General features: G+C 36.0%; 1 protein-coding gene and 1 long non-coding RNA gene across 2 annotated transcripts; one reads left to right on the forward strand and one right to left on the reverse strand.

Moving 5' to 3' along the window:
* Positions 1-220: 220 nt before the first annotated feature.
* On the reverse strand, positions 221-2,534 carry LOC144705129 (uncharacterized). The gene is made up of 3 exons (XR_013581981.1): positions 2,402-2,534; positions 323-375; positions 221-242 (listed from the first exon to the last, which is right to left on the reverse strand). It is a non-coding gene; the product is annotated as an uncharacterized LOC144705129 (long non-coding RNA).
* A 2,649-nt stretch (positions 2,535-5,183) lies between these two features.
* On the forward strand, positions 5,184-7,557 carry SDHAF2 (succinate dehydrogenase assembly factor). The gene is made up of 5 exons (XM_078578839.1): positions 5,184-5,293; positions 5,377-5,472; positions 5,549-5,675; positions 7,049-7,117; positions 7,205-7,557. The coding sequence occupies exons 1-5, from the start codon at positions 5,211-5,213 to the stop codon at positions 7,346-7,348; spliced, it is 519 nt and encodes a 172-aa protein (XP_078434965.1). The 5' UTR covers positions 5,184-5,210; the 3' UTR covers positions 7,349-7,557.
* Positions 7,558-18,176: the final 10,619 nt, after the last annotated feature.

Here is an 18,176-nt window from a genome sequence, read left to right on the forward strand (position 1 = left end):
GGATAAAGATGTTGCTAAATCCTAGAGATTGCTTTGATATGCCCTTCGGCCATTGAACATCAAGACATTGGTATTCGAATGATAGGGCGATCATGTTTTGAGTCTTGTGATGTTTGAAAGATTAACAGATAGCGCAATTTTGTATCTTGTGAAATTCTCTGTGTAGCTTGCATCATAAAACCACTGGGTAAAAATAAATCATAGTGATTGAAGCGTGTGTGTAGACCCCCAAAACATGGTATCTGTGTCAGAGTAAAGTTTTATTTAATCAATATGTGCTTGGGAATAGAAAAAAGCTGGTTTAACTTGAAGGAAAATGAACCTTTTGAAACTTTAACTCTAATGGCAGAAATTAGGAAATAATCACGATCATTCCTATAAGATTTGTGAAAAAAAAAGAACCATCAATGTGGTATCACATAACAACAAGTACGTTAACAGTGAACTGGAGAAAACAACAACCAATCAGGTTTTCTATCCACGGTATCTATTATGTGGATATCAGTATATATAACAAAAGTTAATTTTTCAGAATCTAGATGGACAGCATACAACAGTTTCAAAGAAAACCAGCATGACATAGAGTTACATGCTAAAACCATAGTGAAGAGAACTTCCTATGTGTTCTTGAAAAAGGCAGGTTTGGAAGGATTAGGAGATCAAGGCCTATATTCTAAATTTAATATGAAGGTGCTTTGAAAATCGTGGCAAGAGAGCCGAATATTTTAAGTCAATAAAATTACTAGGGAAATGACTACATTTGGAACCGGAGTAGAAATATATCATTGAATCAATTACACATTTTTATAAATTTTGAGCCACGGGAATTTGAAAAGAAGGGAAACAAGGTGAATTTAATGGATTTGTGTTTGGAATAAAAGGGAAGATAAAATGTTCAAATAAAAAACTTAGAAAAATAAATAGTTTTAACTATTTTTTTAATTTTTTTGCACATAACATAGAATTTTGTCAAATGGTAGCTAATAAAGCCCATTTATCTGATCACTATTATAGGTATTGGATGATGCATAAAAATGATATAAATTATTTAGCCATAATAAAATAATGCAGCAGCAATACCCTAAATAATGAACCCAAATATAAAGAAGGCTAGGGTAGAGAACTTGGTAGGAATTATAACACGGCTATGACATGTACAGGTTTTGGGAAGAAAGAGGACATCTAATTCAGTAATAAGAAAGTTAAATTGATTCATTAATGGTTAAGAGTAAATGATTGTGGACGATGTCAATAAAATTTATAAATTTAAAGTTGAATCGTAGTAGTCATGACATAAAAAATCTCTATGATAAAGAAATAACTATTTTGATACCCTTTTATTATTAAAATACTCTGAATAAAAAAATGGCTTTGGTTTTTGTAACCAATTTTTTTGTATTCTTTACCCGAATTTTATGTTTAAACATACCTAAATGTAAGGAAAGATATAATGTTGAAATTGCTAGGAATCATAATAGATCTATGACCTATAATATTTTTGGGAAGAAAGATGATATTAAATGGAGTAATAATAAAGTTAAATTTATGTGTATATGAGTAAAATAAATATCATCAGTGATATAAATAGCGTTTAGGCATTTAAAAAATATCATTGTGGACCGCCACCTACCCTCTCACCCCATCACTGATCCCCCCACACCCATTACCATTGCACCCACACCCATGAGCAATTCCCCAAAACCCATCACTGACCCTTACATCGTCCTCAATCCCCACTCCCTGAAAGTCAGTGATACCTCCACGCCCCATCTCACAATGTCATCAACATCCTCCCCCTCAAATGTCTCTCACACCCCTCTGCTTCATTGGACAGACTGCATCAATTCATAAATATTATTACAGTTTAAAAAACAAATACAGATATTAATTCATGGTTACATGTATTTACACAGAAATAATCACCCAAGTATTTACATGGTACCACATACTTAGTGCCAGAAAATATTTCCAGTACCACACATCTTTGGCTTCCTCAAAAGTATTAACGGTAAAATATGTTAAACCATACTTAAAAATATGTAGTTAGTGATGAGTACGGATCTGCTCCACATGTAACGATGATTAAGAAATTACTTTCTTAGACTAGTGGTGATCAACGAGAGGATCAACGGAAACAAGATTCAAGGACTGAGCTAGTGATTGTGATTAAACATACGTAAGTTATAAGTTAATATTAACTAAAATAAAAGAGTAAATGTGTGGGATGGATATGATGATGGACGATGGTATGAACGATGATAATGAGTGAATTTGGAGTGGTACGGTGGCGAGGATGAAGGACAAAAAAATAGAGTAAAATGAGAGTGCAAGTAAGATTATAAATCCTAATTATGTTAACTATAGTGACGGGAAAGAGACAACATAAGCCGAAGACACTTACCTTAGATCCTTACATTCCACCAGGATCACCATCATTTATGAGTGCCGGTAAGCTCCCCCCTACACACACTTAGGACACACACTTAGGACACCAAGAACACTCTTGATGGATCTCAAAACTCACTATCTTTCAATCAGCCCACAAAAGTAGGAAGCAAGTTCAAGATGAATTTTACAATGATCCAGGCCTCTATTTATAGATCAGAGGGTATGGATAGAAATAGGAGGGGGAGACGAAGCAACACTAAAAATTTCAGCTAAATCGGAGTTGTAGATCAAAAGTTATGGCCGTTCGAAGTTGGAGCAATCCTAGCCATTGATATTTTCTCTCTCCTCATCATCATCCTTGTTTTCCACGCCCGGTAAAAAGTCAAAACGCCTCATCTTCCGTGCTTTTTGGTCTTCCGCGCGCGTTTGTCTTTTTCCATGCACGTGCTCCTAGGAGGAAGAAAAGGACAAAGAAAGAGGAAAGAAAGAGGAAGAAAAGCATTTTTAAAAAAATTACTTTTTGAGGTTGACGTGGTGGCGCGTTAGCGCGCGCCACGTCATTCTCTCTTTCTCTCCTTTCTTCTTCTTTAGTTTTTTTATTATTATTATTTTGTATTAATCACGTGGATGCAATCGCGCCATGTCACCCTTGCACTAACTAAAATAAGAAAATCTTTTAATAATGACAGCAATCATCGCTTCACGAATCACAAAGTGATGATTGCCTCGCTAATGATTGGCTGCCACCAATCATTAACTAAACTAATGATTGGCCGGTGCCAATCATCATAAAACAACCTGATTAGCCGCCGTTCGACAAATTGAACGGCGACACGTGGCAAGGCGAAATAAAAAAAAACTAAAAACTTTAAAAATTCATATAAAATAAAATAAGCATCCAAAAAATACATATAAATATATATATTTCAACTCAAAAAAATCATATCTTTCCAGATTTAATGTCAAAAAATTCCATAAATTTTCATATTCTGTCTCAAAAATTCTATTCTTTTAGAATATATTGTTAGAAAAATCCCAAAAAATATAGAAAATTCAGAAATTTGTTCTAAAAATAGATTTAATCTTAAGCTAGATAACATGCAAATATGAGTAATTTAATGCATAAAAACATGTGAATAGAATCAGATAAGGCACTAGAAATGCATGTTATCACTTACCACCATCCAATGTCGGTGCTGAGATGTGCAAACCCTGCAAGATTGAGAAAAGGAGGGAAACAGAGAGACAGTGATAGATAGAGAGATAAATAGATAAAGAGAGAGAGAGAGAGAGAGAGAGAGAGAGAGATAGTAGGAGTGAGAAACAGAGAGGACTAGAGAGAGAGGGAGAGAGAAAGCCCATGAGGGAGAGAGAGAACACAAGAGAGAGAGAGAGAGACAAGTAAAGAAAGAAAGATAGATATTGTGACAGGTAGCGAGAGAGTGAAAGATAGAGAAAGAGAGAGATAGAGAGAAAAAAGAGAGTACAATAGATAGAGATAGAGATAGAAAGAAAGAGAGAAAAACAGAGATAGAGAGAAAAAAGAGAGTACAATAGATAGAGATAGAAAGAAAGAGAACAATAATTAGAGATAGAGAGAAAGAAAGAGAGTACAAGAGAGAGAGGGAGTACAGTAGATAGTGAGGGATAGAGAGAAAGATGATATATATAGAGAGAGAGAAATAAATAAAGAGAGTACAAGAGATAGAGGAAGAGTTTCGAACGAACAATTTGGTTCGTTTGTGTTCGATTGGCCATTTGTTCGAACTTGTTCGAACAAGTTCAAACAAATTCGAACAAATGGCCAGCGGCCGCCAGCGACTTTCTCTATGGCGGCCGCTGGCGGTCGCTGGTGCCGCTGGCATTCGCTGGCAGTCATTGCCCAGCAGCCGCTGGTGCTGCTGGCGGTCATTGGCCGGCGATCGCTGGTGTTGCTGGCAGTCATTGCTAAGCTGGCGGTCGCTGGCATCCGCTGGCCGCCGCTTGTGTCCGCTGGCACCGGTGGCAGTCGCTGGTTGGCTGCTGCTGGCGGTGGCTGGCCGCCGCTGGCGGCCGCTGGCTAACCCAGTATTGTAGGAGCTGAATCGAATGTTCGAATCCAGATTCGAACATTCGATTCGATCTGATTCGAACAACATGTTCAAATCGGATCAAATTCGAACATGCGATCCGAACAGCCATCTTGTTCGAACAATCCGATCCGAACACGATGCGCAGATTGTGTTCAGATCGGATCTGAACTGGACAGATTGGTGTTTGGATTCGATCGTTCGAATGCCTGATCTGATCGAACATTCGAACGATATCTGTCCGAATCCCCGATCCCAAAAAGACAGAGATTAAGAGAGTGACAAAGAAAGAAAGAGAGAAAGTTCTACAAAAAGAGAGATTTAGAGAGAGAGAGAGAGAGAAAGAAAGAGGGTACAAGAGACAGAGGGAGGGAGAAAGATATACAGAGAGAGAGATTAAGAGAGAGAGAGAGAGAAAGAAAGAAAGAGGGTACATGAAATAGAGGGAAAGAGAAAGATATACAGAGAGAGATTAAGAGAGTGAGAGAGAAAGAAAGAAAGAGTACGAGAGATAGAGAGAGAAAAATTAAGAGAGACTGAGAGAGAGACTAAGAAAAAATGTATTAAAAAAATATAGTGCCTTAATCAAAATCTTGGGACCCAAACCGATATATATTTCTTTCATGTGCCACCCATTGACAACTCGCCAGATGTTAACTCCACACAATGACACGACATCTGTACTACCTCTATAAATATATCCTAAATCAATCCATTAAACTTCTCTCTCTACCTCTCTCTCTTTCTCTCTCTATGGCGACCATGAGAGGAGCTCTGCAGAGGCTTCGCCAAAGCGGATTGATGGGGGCTCCCATGTTCTTGCGATCGCGACGAAGGTGAAGCACTGTCCTCGCATCCTTTGATTCATTCTAATTTGTTTACTTACTCTGATTCGTTCTTATCCCTCTATTTTCGCCAGTAATTTCAACCCGGGGGTCTCTTTCTTCTCTACCGAACCGGAATCCGACGTCGTCGACCTTTCCAATGAGGAGAGTAAACGTCGTGTTTTCAACAGGTGTGGTCTGGGATTTCATTTTTTTGCGATTTGCTCGCGAACGCGGCCTCCTAATTCGTGTGATTTGGTTTGGTAGGTTGCTGTATCGGAGCAGGCAACGTGGGTTTCTTGAGTTAGATCTTGTCTTGGGAAACTGGGTGGAGGAGAACATCCGTTCGATGGATGAACTTCGGATTAAAGCCCTCATAGAAGTCCTAAACCTGGTAACTTGCATTTTAATGTATCAATTTTTCATTTTGTTGTATCAAATTTTCATTTAGATTATGAAATGGTGGTTTCATCATTGTAAGTTGATCTTAAAGCTTGGAAATCAATTTGCTGATCTTTGATTCTATCAAGGAGTACTATTCCGTTTTAATTTGGATGAATTTTTGGTATCGTCATACTTACCCACGTTTAAAATTTTAGTTAATGCTGATAAAAACAAACCAGTTTCCCCTCTAGAATAGATACATCCATTTGAGAGATCCGTTATTTTCTGTTATCGTCATACACTCTAATTTAAAAAGCCACCGGGTGCCATGAAGGATACATCACTTTATTTTTCCTTGGGAACTCTGAACTGACTTCTATAGCTCGCTATACATATTTTAATGATCATTTTATCTTGAATTATTATTTTTGACTTATGACTAAAAGGTGATGGGCTGAGAATTGATAGGAATGAACATACTGAGAAGGGAAAGTACTGAGAATTTAGATAAACGCACAGAAAATATGAATATGTGATAACCATGTTAATTGGCTAATGGTTTCAGACGGAATGCCCTTGTCAGGCTAGGCTTTTGTTGGCCTTCCTCAAAATTCATTTTTTTTTAAATGTTACTCATGGCTCATATGCATAACAGATGCGTGTGATGATTAATATGAGCCAATTTTTTTGGGATTAGATATTTGAGACTTGGAATGGCTGTTATTATGTTGAAAATGTGAACGCAGGGCATTATAAGATGTTACGTGATGTATGGATTGTGTTGAGAACGATGAGATGGGTTATTATTCTGTTTTGGAGAGGATGAGTGTTAGCATTTTTGACCCCTGTCAAAGCTATTTTAGATTAGATTCCTTTTAAATACATGTAGCCCTTCGTAGGAATTGTGGACAGGGAGCCGTTGGGTTGGCTAGGAGATTCTTTCGGCAGTCACCAATCTGGTATCCATTTTTCATCTTTGTTTCTTTCTATCCATATGTATATCTACCCTCCAAGAGCATTCCCCAACGGAAACCTATACCAGGTCACTATCAGAAAGAAAGTAAGAGAGAAAAATTTTGAATACTCAAACGACAGTTTTTGTTCTCGTCATCTCGGTGAAGTAAATTATATGGCATCAAGGTCAAACTTATTTGGAATTCATCTCATCTATCTATTTAAATTTCAACCAGTGGATAACGTCGTTGACTTTTCCTGAAATTTCAGATTTGAGCAATTTCTCAAACTTTCTTCTAATTCTTGCAAAACTATGGAATTATTCAGTTTATTGTACCTCTGATTATTAACGCAGTAACTTTTATGGAATTTTCAGATGCCTGTGTTTGACACAATACCCTTGCAGTAATTCTGACTTTATGTTTTCAGGAAAATCCAGACCTGTGGAAGTGGCTCACTGGGCAGGAGCAGCCACCAGACTTGGTGAACACGAATCCTGTGCGTATCAAGTCATTGTGAAAACCCTAAGATTCATATTTTTTAGTTCAATGGCCATAACCTTTTCATCCCCCATTGTTTGCCCAGGTATTCCATGCGGTGCAAACCAAAGTAATGAAGAACTTGGACAGGCATGCGTCTGCCGCCACTCGAGCTGCTCCGGGCCAGCCGTGGGTGAGAGGATGGGACGACAAGAGGGGGCTGGACGGCCCAAAGTATGGAAATCAGTGATCAAACATCTGGTCAATGCATTCTTATAAAGAAAGGGTAACTATTTTTATAAGAGATCGATATGCTCTTTACTATTTCTGCTGAAATAAAATGCAGAAAGAAATAAGGTGAAATCACAATTCTTATGGCCATTATAAACATCTGGTTCATTGTGCAAACATTTATAAGGAGTTCTGGTGAAATCACAATTCTTATGGCCATTATAAACATCTGGTACATCGTGCAAACATTTATAAGGAGTTCTCCAACGGTTGATTCATTCTTTGATCCTCGATTAATCTGTTTCCATTGATTCCAAACTATACCCTTGTTCACCTTATATGTAGTTTTACAATGTGGCCCACTCTTATTGAGTGGTCCTTACTGGTCCTATTAACTGGAACCCTCTCATGATCTTTCACCAAAAAAGGGACACTTTCATTAGGCTAAGTACACATTTATAAGATACAAGGTGCAAGGCAGAGAAAACGAAGGACTAGAATTAGACTCTGGACCTTCTCCATTTATGTGGAAGTCTTATTTCCTGAATAATTCTCACCTCTACTCTTAGATGTTCTCTGGTTGTCTGCAAGGATCTTCCCCTGATTCCTGAATTCCTGTGGGGGTTAGTCAATGTTTCTAAATATTTTCTGCAATAAGTTGTAATCTTTGTTTTCTAAATATTATATATTATGTTTTCTAAATATAATTTGTGTATCAACAATCTTAAAAAATTATGTTTAATTTTTGTGGTTGATTCATTCAATTTCATATTACGCAATTAAGCTTTAACTGTAGCATATGTTTTATTAAGAAGACAAAAATGCTCGATGGTTTCTGGAAAATTGGTGAATAGAGGATGTTTATCTTCCTAGTATATTTTCTATTGCCTGCATTGAATACAATCTCTTGTCAGTTTTTTAATAATTATGAATGGCATATCTTTCTATTGGTAATAAATTTTCTATTGGCACTTTTAGGGAGTTGCATTTTGAAATTGTTCCTAAAGCAGCATCGGTCAATGGTCATACACCTTCAAATCAATTTTTAGTATTAATTTTAGATCGTTAAATGATAGATTCAGTTTTCTTTACAGGTTTATATTGGTTGGCACTCCATTAATAATTGACGGATACATTCATACATGGGAATTCTGATTGTGTGCGACTAATTGAATCAAGAAAAAATACATCGCAAAATATATTTTTTATTTATCAAACCTTGTTAATATTTTTTGCACACTTTATTAATTTGAGTAATGAATGTCTAATTCTCATTGAATTCAAATTCAAAGAAAATACAATGAATTTAGGTAACAAATTTAAGTTAAACTTTATAAGGTGTGACACATTGACCATGGTGTCAAAGATCAACGCTCTTCTCAAAAATGAAGTTCCAAAGTACTAACCTCATCCAATTTAATGATTTTCTTTACTTATTAAATAACAAGACATTATGGACTTATTCCGACGGTTTATTGTGAGTTTATCCATTCAAAATTTGGAACACTAAATTGTTGTGATATGAATTTATGTATGTTTTTATTAATTTTTACTTATTGTCAGTTGTAACAGATTTCTGCTCACAAATGAAATGGTCAATGATCTAATGAAATATTAGTCCATACTGATCGAGTTGTTTAAGAAATGAGATAATATTTATTAAAGAGTTATTTCTGGACATGATATCGAAGGTAGTCATCTCCCGTTCAGTATAATTATCTGATTGTGAAGTTTTTAAAATTAAGGTACATAAATCATGTGTATAAATTTATTTAACAAAAAATGCATCTCGAGCACTAAACACATTAGAATTTATTAAAGATATTGGTCATATAAATTTGAGTACAAATTTTAATAAAGGTCATTCATTCAATGATTAATATTCAATTCAAATAAAACAGGATCTGAATATAATGATCAGGAAGTTAGACCATTCTAATTTGTCACAGGTAAATATAAAAGGGACTGTATGAGAGAGATATATCTAATTTTTCCAAATACCCTCTTTCTAACTGGATTTGATGAGCTGGTATTGATAACACCCTAATTTCGGTCTTTATTTCATGTTATTAGCATGATTTATGCATTTAAAAGGCTTAAATTTGGGTTGTTATCATATATTTACACAAAAATAATGCTTCCAAGTAATTTCTGATTTTTCCCTAATTTTATGTTAATTATATGAATTTTTAAGGATTTATTGAAGCTCGAAATAATTATTTTTGGATGAAAATGGCACATTAAAAAGTTTATTTCGACATTTATCAACATGGGAATTAATCAGGGAATTTTCTAGAATTTTCTAGAATTTTTTACGAATTTTTAGGAATTTTCTGGGATTTATTTCAAGAAGAAATGCATTTATTCTACGAAAAAGGGCATATTTATAAGACACAAAAATGTATTTATGCAATTGCTAGACTTTTTGGGGCCTTTTTGCAACGCTTCGTTGCAAAAAGACCCTGAAAACAGCTCTCGTTCGCCACGGCAGGCGTAAAGATCCTATTTAAAATCATTCAGGGTTTTATTGCAATTTTTAATATATATTTTTAATGTTTTAGGAGAAATCGGAGGAGAGAGAGTGCGCCAGGGGCTTATACGCAATTACTTTTGGGCGGCGTCCAAAAGCAATTCCAGGCTTTTTAAGGACTTTTCTGCAAAAAGGAGGATTCAAAATGCGCCAGCCAATGAGAGAGTGACACGTCATTGCGTGTTTAAAAACGAAACTAATAAATAAATCAATTTTAAATCCAATGGATTAAATTGGTTTAAAATTGATTTATTAATAACTTTTGATCCTGAAGTCCGATTGAGATGATTTTTTTATGGATTTGTTCGTCTTGATCCCCTCTTTCTATCTGTATGGTTAGATCATTCAGATCTAGCCTACATTGATAGATAAATATTAAGTACTAAACGGGGGTAAAATCGTGATTTTTACCCTATAACCTAAGTATAAAAGCTAAATTTCGAGAGGGGGAGCTCATTCTGGATGGTGCTCTATCACAGCTGCAAGACAGGGAGGAGCTCTAGCTTGGATCAAGTTATCTGGTACTTTTTTTCCTTTATTGTATTTGAACTTTTATGCATTTTGAATGAATTAGGTTAAGTTGTTTGTTTCTTCATCTCTATTCTGATCTGAACTTCTAAATCGCTTGGCTTGAGCGGCATGTACAAGCCCTGATTAGGATTGAGAGGAGAAATTGAGGGATTTACCTTGGCATTCAATTGCATTCCAAAAGAAAACTCTAAAAAATTTAGTTTTAATTCTTAGGAGATTAAGATTTCCCTTTTTATTTCTGATTTAGCAAATTCTCAAAACCAACCAAAACTTAAATCAAAATTTTCTTCCAACCTCTCTAATTGAATTCTTTGATCCATCCAATTGGATCAATTAATTCAATCTAGAGCCCACATTTCTTCTTTTCATCTCATCTCTTCTACCCCCCTCTCTAAATTCTCACCTAATTAGGGTGACTTGATCCTCATTGAAGATCAAATTCACTCTAATTAGGATCTAAAACACCAAAAATAAAATCAAATTGAAATTCCTACTTGCCTCCCTTGGACGACACTCATACTTATCACTATACATATTAAGTAGAGTTTTATAAATTTTATTGCATAAGCTAAAAATTCACAACGACAAGGGCTAAAAAATTTGCGTAATTTTCACCCCTATTTTTGGCTTATCAGGTATCTTATGGTATAATGTAATATATCGAAATTTTGGATTCATCTGTTTTAAACACAATACGATATTTTGTTAAAACAGCTGAGTGAGTTATACGTCCCTTGTTACCATTTTTTGTCTTGATATAGAAAGGAGTGGGCTACTCCTTGAATGAGACCCACTAATGAGATCACTAAAGTTAACTTATAAACTCTTCTTATTTTCTATATAAAAGAAATATTTATTTTTAAAATTTTGATGACTTTAGATAAATTTATTTGCATACAGCCCAAACTTTAGGTGACGTGTCATTATATGAATATAAAAGAGAGCAATAAAGAGAAAGAGAACTAGAGAGCTAAATTTCGAACTAGAAGTATAACAAGTAATTTCGAGATTATTTACCTTTCAATGAATTGTATGATTTATATATAAAGTTGTCTGTTACCTTCCAGCTCATGATAGATAATAATAAACTATAGAAATTATTTAAGAATTCAGAGATAAATAAGCATCTTTAAGTATTCCTTTCGTATTTACTTTAGTTGGTTATATTTTCATATTAGGTTTATGCTATATTTTAATTAGATATATTTTAAAATATAATTACATAGTCGAGTAAATAAAGCTAGATAAGATACATAAACAGTAATGAATTGAATTGAGAATATTGAACTTTAAATTTTTATCTAGATAACTGTATAAATTTTAGGGCAAATATTCCCATATATCCCGGGTTTTTAAAAAGGTCCGCGATCTATCCTGGGTTTTTAAAAAGTTCCGCCATCTATCCCAGGTTTATTTTATTCCGCGATCTATCCCAGGTTTTCTAAAAGTTCCGCGATCTATCCCAGGTTTTCCTGACGATGACGCGGCGTCCGACGCGGACGCCCAAGTGGGCAATTGGGCTGACCGTAATAGACGTGACATCCAAGTCGGGCGCCACGTCATTGTCGGGAAAAAACCCCACTCTCTCTCTCTCCCGCCGCGATATCTCTCTCTCTCTTCCACGATCTCTCTCTCTCTCTTCCGCGATCACCTTCTCACTCTCTCTCCCGCGATCTCTCTCTAATTCTCTCCGGGTCTCCCTCTCTCTCTCTCTCTCTCCTCCCCCCTCTCTCTCTGCGATCAATCTCTCTCTCCCCTTCTCTCTCTCCCTCCCTCTCTCTCTCTCCGCGATCAGTCTCTCTCTCTCTCTTCCGCGATCTCTCTTCCCCTCTTTCTCTCTCTTCCGTGATCTCTCTCTCTCCCCTTCTCTCTCTCTGTGGTCTCTCTCTCTCCCCTTCTCTCTCTCCCTCCCTCTCTCTCTCTCCGCGATCAGTCTCTCTCTCTCTCTTCCGCGATCTCTCTTCCCCTCTTTCTCTCTCTTCTGTGATCTCTCTCTCTCTCCACTTCTCTCTCTCTCTGCGGTCTCTCTCTCTCCCTCCCTCTCTCTCCGCGATCAGTCTCTCTCTCTCTCTCGGCGGTCTCTCTTCCCCTGTTTCTCTCTCTCTTTCCGCGAGACTTGGAGAGAGAATGAGAGAAAAATGAGGAGAGAGAAACTGCGTGTCTGAAAATTTCCTCCAGGAACCTAGAGAAAGAGAGGCACCAAAAAACCCATATGCGGAAGAAGAGGAAAATCGCAGAAGACAAATACCGGTTTTGCAGAGACGCTTCTTCGGGATCGATCCTTTCGCCCTTGAATGGATCGCTCGTCGAAATCGCCAGAGAGATGAAAAGGGTTTTTTCCCCGACGATTTCCGATCGAAGATGATGACTTATTGGGTTTTTTCAGACGCTGACTTGGCGTCTGACTTGGATGCCACATCTATTACGGTCAGCCCAGCTGCCCACTTCGCCCTCCACGTCTGACGCCACATCAGCGTCAGAAAAAACCTGGGATCAATCACGGAACTTTTAAAAAATTGGGGATAGATTGCGGAACTTTTGAAAAACTGGGGATAGATCGTGTGAAAAAAAAAACCTTGGATAGATCGCGGACAATTTAAAAAACCTGGGATATATGGGACTATTTGCCCTAAATTTTAGGATCATACTAAGATTAAGGGTCTGGGGGAGTTATATCTCCCACTAGTAGTATAGGGGAGACCTTAAACTTGTATAAACACATGTATAGTTTTTCTTATTCTTTATCTCGTTAGATGATATTATCATATGAAATATTCAATTATTATTACTTTTTTATAACCTAAAGTTTTACAGAATTTTTATTTGCCCCTCTTTGTATGGTATTTATCAAGTATTAAAAAGACTTCAAAAAACGCATGATGTATACCGATGGGGATTGTTCAACTTAGTTGGACATCCACTTTATTTTAATAGTTATTTCTGCCAAGTCAGTCCCCATAGAAATTGAACTTGTATTTTTATGAAGATAAAACTTAAATTCATGTTTAAAGTTTATCAAAATACCCAAATAAACCTTAAAAGATGCTAAATTTTGACTTAAAATAAGTTTATATTTTACCTTGGTCTTTATCCCCAACTTTTTGGAAACAAATATGAATGTGTCAAATGATTTTATAAATATGAATTTTAAAATGAATGGAAAATATGAAAAATCCATCACGAAATGGAAAAAAATGGGGAAAAAGAGTAACAGAAGGTTTCACTCAAAATTATGGACAAAGGCTGGTCAAGGAATGCATTAGGTCAGTGTCATGTGGATATTAAGTATCTGAAATTTAAGAGAGATTAAACATTAAGATCTACAAGCTTGGGCAGTGGATATCCACTCTTCAGTAATAACCTCCAATTTCTGCTAGCATATAAACTTTTGGCATCAGAACAAGCATTGAAGAGAGGCTTCCACTGGTAATGTTGGTATAAGAGGACAAGTTTGGGAGATATAGAAAAAAATGTTGGAGCAAAAATACAAAGGAGATGACGTCAAGATAATGGAGTTATAACCAATCGAGGGGGCAGTGGTGGTGGAAAGTTTCCCTAGTAAGATAAATGTAGATTCAGTTTATACTTAAAAGGATTAGAAAACCGCCCCCCTGTATTTTTCAGAGTTCTCATGCAGTTCCACTTCCTCCTGGTTTTTTTCAGAGTTCTCATGCAGTTCCACTTCCTCTTGCACCGACTCTAGCACAATTTTAAACTCCAGGTTTAGGTACTGGAGGTGGTAACTGGAAGGAAAGATAAAAACAAAAAATGGTAAAAGTTTGAGATGTGATTCACAGAATTATTTTGCAGCCTTATTTTCTTGTGTTGGATATGGCTGTCTTTATAAATGTCTCAACCTAGTAAACAAAAACAATTTTCTATCTTGCTAGGAACATGTGATGAGTTACTATTGGTCTGATGTACTGTTTTGTGGATATCAATTGATGATATAGTGCATTGGCACTTCGTTATTACACATATTTGAGGCATAATAATATATATTTGAGGTAGATGATGATTTAAATATCTCTGAACATATCCTTTGAATATCATGTCCGTTTGATGCACCCATGTGGCGAGCTAGATCAATCATTACGTAATAGTTGCTAAAAAATACCATAAATATCCCTATTTATCTTTTTTGACTCATGTCTTTGTCTTTTTTTTTAGGTTATCATCACCGATAGTCAAGGTTTTCACCATAATGTATGCTACCACCAACTCAGTTGCTTGTTGATGCGTATCTGCCTCTATCTCTGTCACCACTGATGATGGAAAAAATCACATCACTCATCCCATTACACTGGTTTCCGATGCACATTCATCTACGCTTCAATCCATGATAGTCAAACTCATCCACCCACTCCATTTACATGGCTACCATCAAACCATCACCCTGCATTGTGGAAATGTTGGGTAAACTCATCCATTCACTCCATGATAGTCAAAATCAGTTGTTGACTGGAAAATCCAAAGAAAATAAGATTTCAAAATCTTAATCGAGGTAGCAATGATGTTGACTAAGGAGAGATAAATAAATTACCTACATTATACAAATTTCAAACCTTAATATCTGACGATAAAAAATGCTGATTGAGCTGAAATTTTTTAGGCAGCTTTGTCTTTGTCCCTTCCATCCATCTACCCATGCCCTTGGATCTATAGCTAAAAAATATAATAATTTTCTTTGAACTTGATTCCAAAATTTATAGGCTAGGGGAAAGAGAGTGAGTTGGAGATCCATCAAGGCATTCATATTATTCTTAGATGATTGAAGAGCAGAAAAGAAACCAAACTCAACTCTATCTCCAATTCACCATGGTCCTGACAAAGCATAACAACCTTAGGTTTTACCCTTGCCTAAATTTATTTCCTTTTTCATCACCACCTATCTAGCTTAGATCCATTCATTTCTACTAACGGAACTATATCCAAAATAGTTTACACACCGTCAGCCTCTCCTTATAACCTCTGCCTATCATCCTACCAATCCCAAACCCACACACCTATTTATATATATATATATGCATATTCATAAACTATTTATCCCCCTTATCCTTTCTTCACCATTCTTACACCATCTTCACATCTTTCTTTATCCTTCTCTCTGGGGCCATTATTGACATAAAACTAAGACCATTAATGCAGAGAAAGAAGTATTAAACAATCCATATAGACTTTAAACCCCAATGATCTCACCTTAACACATATCAGATTTGTGATTACTCGGTTGCCCAACCAAGGGGTGGTGGGCCGCTCAAGTGTGCAGCTTCTAAACATGTTAACCTGATAAGATCTACATGAATTAAAGATTTCTTTAATCACCTTCTTTCTAATGATGATCCCTGTCTTAAATTCACCATTCTCATTATGTCATTTCGATCTCATTGGGAAGGGAGGGGAGTGGTAATCTCAAATTTAGGTTTTTAATTCGTTGTCAGTAATTGAGATTATTCGATGAAAAATATATTTAAAGGTACTTAGGAATAATTTGCTATTGATGAGTATGGATCGTCTTTGTAGGGAACGATGATTAAGGATTTAATTTTCTTGCTATTTTGATTAACAATACAAAAAAGATAAAGATAAGAATATAATAAGCGAAATAGTGAAATCGGGAAAAAGGTTGTAATAGTTATAATTCAAACTTAAAATTAGCAAAGAAAGATGAAGTAAAAGTAGAATTACGAGGCGTGTTATGAGAATAAGTTAGAGGATGTGACGAATATGATGGTGACCAAATGCGCGAGCAATGTGATGGAAGAGAGAGGTACAAGAAAATGGGTACGTAAGGGAGTGAAATGATAATGAAAAGATAATAATAAACCCTAATTAAGCTAAAAACAATGTCAAGAAAGGAGCAACATAAGGCAAAGATGCTAACCTTATACCCTTATGTTCCGCCAGGATCACGGAAATTTACGAGTGTCGGTAAGCTCTCCTTCTTCTCCAATGCTTCTTCCCCCACACCCAGGACACCAAGAACACACTTGATGATTCTCAAAACTCACTATCTTTCAATCAGCCCACACAAGTAGGAAGCAAGTTAAAGATGAATTTCACAGCGCTCCGTTGATTGAATTTTAGCTCAATCGGAGCTGTACAGCGTCAGATATGTTTGAAGTTGGAGCAATCCTAGCCTTGATTTATTTCTCTCTCCTCGTCAATGTCACTGACACTTCCTCTTTTTCTATTTCCGTTCAACCATCATGTCGTTGAAATTCCCCCCACATTGTCTTCTGCGCTCGCATCTTTTAGAGTCGCGATGTATACCTGCAGTTGGAAAAAGACAAAAGAGAGTGATTAAGACTATTATTATTATTATATATAATAAAGTACTAGCCCGCCGTTGACGTGGCGTCGTTAATGCATGCCACATCAACTTTTTTCTATTTTAATCCAATCAGCAGCTGTGACGCAAGAGCCACATGTACAAGGGGGGCCCAGGTGTACACATGATGTCGTGTCGTGAGGCCACGTCGCCCACCGTTATTTCAAAGTGAAAAGGAAAAAAGTTAGATTTTGTTATTTTCTGCTCATCCCACATGCGCATTTATAATAAAAAACCTTCTTTTTTATTGGTCCTTGTCGCCCTTCGCCAAAAAAATTCAAAAATCGATTCATTAATCATAAATGCAATCATGGCTTTGCTAATCACAATGCCGTGACTACTAGGCTAAACGATTGGCTGTCGCCAATCATTACCGCTACCTGGGATTCATCGCCGTTTGTCAAATCAAATGGTGACATTTGGTGATGCTAAATTTTATATTCAAAATGAGTTCGAATATCCATATTTAACAAAATAAAGGTCCAAAAAATAAATATAAATGTTTATTTTGACTTAGAAAAATCATATCTTTCCAAATTTAATGTCAAAAAATTCTGAAAAATTGTATTCTGACTTAGAAAAGTAAATTCTTTCAGAATCTATCGTCATAAAAATCCTCAAAAATACATAAAAAATAAAGAAAATTCATAACATCATTCTAAAAATAGATTTACCATTTTAAGCTTGATAATATACATTTATAATAAATTTTATGCAAATAAACATGTAAATATGGTTCTGTTAAGGTGCTAAAAGTGCATGTTATCAGGGAGCCAAGGAGAGAAGGGAGAAGGAGGTCCACTTGAAGAATTATGTTTTGGGTGAATTTCTTTCAAGGTCTTATCCTATTTATATTTTTTATCTTTCGAAGTCCAAAAGAAAATTTATGTATGACCCTCTAGGCCTATGCATTAGTCTTGTTAGAAAGTGTAGTGGCCCAATAATCTTTATCACCAAACCTAATTAATTATATATATCATCATATAGATTATTTAGTTAAGGATCAATTTAATCCAATTGATAGATTTATCTTCTAGCTTGTAGAGTGTCATGTCACACATCGTACTGTAGAATAAATTTCTCCTAGAACCTTAATATCATCATTTATAGTGTATAGGTAGTTGCTCATCCCTTGTACCTTCTAAACCATGATCGATTAAGGTTTATCTGCTGACAGTCGTCAGCTATAACATCCTAATCTACCATTCGAGTTAGTAATAATGAGTTGAGAAATAATCATATGTTATTCTATAGTATTATATTGCCTTGGTCATCTCTTCCTTAAGTTGTCTTCTTTATTCCTAGGGTGGACGATTCCATCTTAACCACTCAATCATCTTCATGAACTTCTCGATGCACTCTAGCAAAGACGTAATAAATTCCATGAATACGGATTCGTAGGTCGTAATCAAAGAATAACTATATGTCCATAAGATGGCTTAAGAGTCTCAAGTT

The sequence above is a fragment of the Wolffia australiana genome, chromosome 7 (assembly GCF_029677425.1).
Source record: "Wolffia australiana isolate 7733 chromosome 7, ASM2967742v1".
NCBI lineage: Eukaryota > Viridiplantae > Streptophyta > Magnoliopsida > Alismatales > Araceae > Wolffia > Wolffia australiana.

Coding starts and splice junctions, on each gene's coding strand:
- SDHAF2 (XM_078578839.1), top strand. CDS start 5,211: ATGGCGACCATGAGAGGAGCTCTGCAGAGGCTTCGCCAAAGCGGATTG. Junction 5,473..5,548: donor AAACGTCGTGTTTTCAACAG/GTGTGGTCTGGG, acceptor TTGGTTTGGTAG/GTTGCTGTATCGGAGCAGGC. Junction 5,676..7,048: donor TCATAGAAGTCCTAAACCTG/GTAACTTGCATT, acceptor TTATGTTTTCAG/GAAAATCCAGACCTGTGGAA.